Source organism: Pterocles gutturalis, unplaced genomic scaffold (genome assembly GCF_000699245.1).
Source record: "Pterocles gutturalis isolate BGI_N339 unplaced genomic scaffold, ASM69924v1 scaffold17674, whole genome shotgun sequence".
Taxonomy (NCBI): Eukaryota; Metazoa; Chordata; class Aves; order Pterocliformes; family Pteroclidae; genus Pterocles; species Pterocles gutturalis.
The window spans coordinates 2,026-5,784 of NW_010128567.1; the positions used below are offsets into that span (position 1 = coordinate 2,026).

A 3,759-nucleotide genomic window follows, 5' to 3' on the forward strand; every position below is an offset into this window, starting at 1 on the left:
GACCAGCTGACTTCCATTTCATACTGGAAGGCTGAGAAGCGTTGGAGTACCTACTTGCCTTCCTTTTGGTGTTGCTTGCTTGCTGGGGTGTGCAGGATACTGTGAAATCTCTCCTAACAAACTCCTTTACTCTTTGCAGAAGAAGCTGAAGACCCAGCCTGCATTCCCATCTTCTGGGTTAGCAAATGGGTGGACTACTCTGATAAATATGGTCTAGGTAAATAACATGGGGGCGATACCCCAGGATCTTCTCGGTTCTGGAGAGGCTGGGGAAAGACCCCACCAAGAGGGGAATCTGTAGACCTGGCAGGAAAAAACTGGCAGGGGACCCCGGGGTGACACAGCCTTCTGCCGCTGTGTTTCACACAACCAGTGGTCCCAGCCTAACGGGCTCCTGTGTGAACAGGTTACCAGCTGTGCGACAACAGCGTCGGGGTCCTCTTCAACGACTCCACTCGTCTTATCATGTACAACGATGGGGACAGCTTGCAGTACATCGAGCAGAACAGCACCGAGTCCTTCTTCACTGTGAGATCTTACCCCTCTGCCTTGAACAAGAAGGTCAGTCCTGACAACAGGAACCCTGGCTGGGGGGTGGCTGCTGGGGAGACCCCCGCCAGCCTTGGGGGGCTTTGTTGTTCCAGGAAGAAACATCTGTAACTCGGGGTCACTGGCATTCTGCTGCCTTCCTCTGGGCTGGTGAACCATGGCCCAAGAACAGCCACTAGCAGCTTGAGCTGGTTATTTCTGGTTGCTATCTGAGGCTCACTCATGAGCAGCTTCACAGCAATAAGCGCTCACAAGCCTTGCGTGTACCAAAGTGCTCACCAAAGGGAGTCTCGAGTACCACAGACCGAGTTAACTTGAGAATCTGCCCAAGTTTGTGCAGCGATGCCTCAAGCTCTGAAAGATGCAGGGAGGCTCCGGGACTGTGCCAGCAGCCCCAGCCCCCAGAGAGCAGGGGCCATGCTCAGCCTGTGTGCTCACAGCCTCTCCCGCCCGCAGATAACACTATTGAAATACTTCCGGAACTACATGAGCGAGCACCTGCTGAAGGCGGGCGCTAACATCACGCCGCGGGAAGGAGACGAGCTGGCCCGTTTACCCTACCTCTGCACGTGGTTCCGCACCCGCAGCGCCATCATCCTGCACCTCAGCAACGGCACTGTGCAGATAAACTTCTTCCAGGTGAGGCTGCTCCCGACTTTCCCCAGGGCCAGCGCTCTGGCTGCTGGAAGAGCCGCACTCCCCGCAGCGCTGTCCGCGAGGCAGCGGGAGGGTAAACCCGAGCCGAAGCTCTGCCCAGTGAACCGAGCACTGGAGGCTCCTTACTCCCCTTGCAGCACACAAGCCACCACGACACTCCTCGCTTGCGAAGGGGCCGTGTCCCTTAGTGGGGGGCACTGCTGCAGGCTTGGGTGCGGTGTCTTTCTGGCTGGCCAGCTCAGTTTGTTTCCCTTTGCTGCAATCGGTGAACAAACCCCGCAGGCTGGTGCTCTGGCAGCATCCTTCCAGGTGCAGCTGGGATGCCCCAACCGCTGCTGGGGTGGTTTATCCTGAGAAAATGCAGAAAAGGAGCAGAGAGCTCAGGGTGATGGTGTGCTTGCTCCCCACAGGACCACACCAAGGTCATCCTGTGCCCTCTCATGGCTGCTGTCACATACATTGATGAGAAACGGGACTTCCGCACGTACAAGCTGAGCCTCATCGAGGAACACGGCTGCTGCAAGGAGCTGGCCAGCCGGCTCCGCTACGCGCGCACCATGGTGGAGAAGCTCCTCAGTTCAAAGTCTGGCTCAGCCCGTGCAAAATCCTCTGCTTAGGCCTTCTTCTTGATGGACTCGACACCTGCGCCAAACTGTCCCAGCTGTGGACAGGGAGGGCTCGTGGCACCCCTGCACGCGCTGTAACCTCCATCACTCGGCTGGGCTCCTGCTCCTGGGGACGGTCTGGAAGGAAGCCCCCGATGCTGTGGGACTGGCGTTATTCTCTCTGACTGGTACCCAAAGGTTTCTTGCCCCCCACTCCCAATAGAAAGTTTATTTTTTAATTGTATGCCTAGTCTTTTTTTCTAACTTCCCAAAGACAAAAGCCTGACTCAAAACCCAACCCTGTTGTTTGAGGCTCCCGGACCCTCTCTTGAGAGAACAAAGCAGGGGGAGAGCAGAACTATCATGTAAGTTATTTGTACATGTCTGTGCCGGTGCTCTAGCCTTTTGTTTCCTCTTGTAGAGATTCGGGTAAGATATTTAACATGCCCAGGGTGAGACTGAGCAATCAGCCTTTTAATACTGAAATTGATCTACATGGAACCTAAACTTTTGTATGTTGCATAACTTGATTAAAGATTGTTTGCTGCAGCCTCCAGCCTGTCCTGGTTCCTTTTGGCTTGCTGGGAGGGAGGGAGCAGCACCTTGCATCTGCCTTCCTCTCCGAGCAACAGCCCTGAGCTCGTCCTGTCTGCTTGATTCTCCTGCTGACAGCCCCTGGCCGGGCTGAGCCCTGGACTCGCTCCTCGAGGGACGTGCGGGCAGATTGTGAAGCCATCTACGGTGGCAGACTCTACCAGGAGCCCCGTAAGCTGTGCTGGGTTTTCTCCCACTGCTGCCTGCCAGCACCTCCTGGGGCTCTCAGGACAGTTTGTTTTTAAGCAAGACATGCTTTTTAGTTTTTATTATTTTGATAACATTTTGTACAAAATGCCCTAGGCCAGGCAGGGTTCTGAAAGAAACCAGGTACAAACCCAGCCCCCCGAGGAATCGCAGTGTACACAGTCAGTGCTGTTCAGAGGAAGCCTTGGGCAGGGACTCCAGCCCCTCCCCAGCTCCTGGGCTGCCCCTGGACCCCACGGATGCTGCAGGAGCAGCCTGGTTCCTATGAAACGCGTGTCTGTGGGGATGCTCCTGGGGCAGCAGTGGAGCTGTGGGTGCTGCAGGCACAGGAAGGGATCCCTTGGGAGAGGGTTTCCTGTCTCTGTGTCCTGAGAACTGCTCCTGACCAGCCCTGCGGCATGCAGGCTCCTCAGGGCTCCTGGGTATGGGACCCAGGCAGGGGCTGGGGCCTGGTTGTTGGTGCCCAAAAGTGAGAAAACCTTTTTCTCAGCCCAGCTGAGGTTAAAAACTTCATTAGTGAGATTGGGCTGGAGGCCCCCACCTCCCTTGTAGGCTAGGGGCACCTTGCTTGCAGCAGGTCCCAGCCCTGGGGTAGCTGCTAAAAGCTGTCCCAGTGTCCCTCAGCCCTTGGCCAGGCTGAAGCATCACCTCCAGTGTCCAAACTGGTGGATCAGTCCTGTCCTAGCTGTGTGCTGGGGATATGCTCAAAGAGGTGCTTCCCCAGGCACGTGGAACGAGGGGATGCACAGGATGAAGCTTGGTGATCCCTGGAGAATGCTGCTGGGACCCAGCACCAGCCTGGCTGCATGGCGGTGCCAGTGGGTGGCTGTGCCGGAGCATCACTCTGCCATCTGCCCTCAGGAAAATGCAACACACGTTTTCTTCTTTTTCCTCGAAGCACCTCGTCCATTGCAGAGATTTTTTCCTGTTCTCTGACGCAAACCCCTTCGTGCTGCTGAGGCTGGGAGCGCTTGCAGAGGCTGTGCCCTGGGGGTCCCTCCAGCACCCGCTGCCACCCTGCCCTCGCAGCTTCTGTCCCGTGCTGCTTGTAGCCTGCGGGCGCTGGCGACCTGGTCCTGGGGTCTCACCTTGCCCCAGGGAGGGGGAGAAGGACCCCAGAGACCCCCCGGGGCTGGTCCCAGCCAGG

At 56.9% G+C, this 3,759-nt stretch overlaps 1 protein-coding gene across 1 annotated transcript in view; it reads left to right on the forward strand.

Moving 5' to 3' along the window:
* Positions 1 to 1,975, forward strand: part of PLK1 (polo-like kinase 1) — a gene marked incomplete at its 5' end in the record, with an annotated part of 3,984 nt that extends 2,009 nt beyond the window's left edge. The window contains 4 exons of the mRNA XM_010079680.1: positions 140 to 217; positions 407 to 561; positions 1,006 to 1,188; positions 1,617 to 1,975. Coding sequence (XP_010077982.1) covers positions 140 to 217; positions 407 to 561; positions 1,006 to 1,188; positions 1,617 to 1,823 — 623 coding nt within the window. The remainder of the gene's footprint in view (positions 1 to 139; positions 218 to 406; positions 562 to 1,005; positions 1,189 to 1,616) is intronic.
* Between the last annotated feature and the right edge of the window lie 1,784 nt (positions 1,976 to 3,759).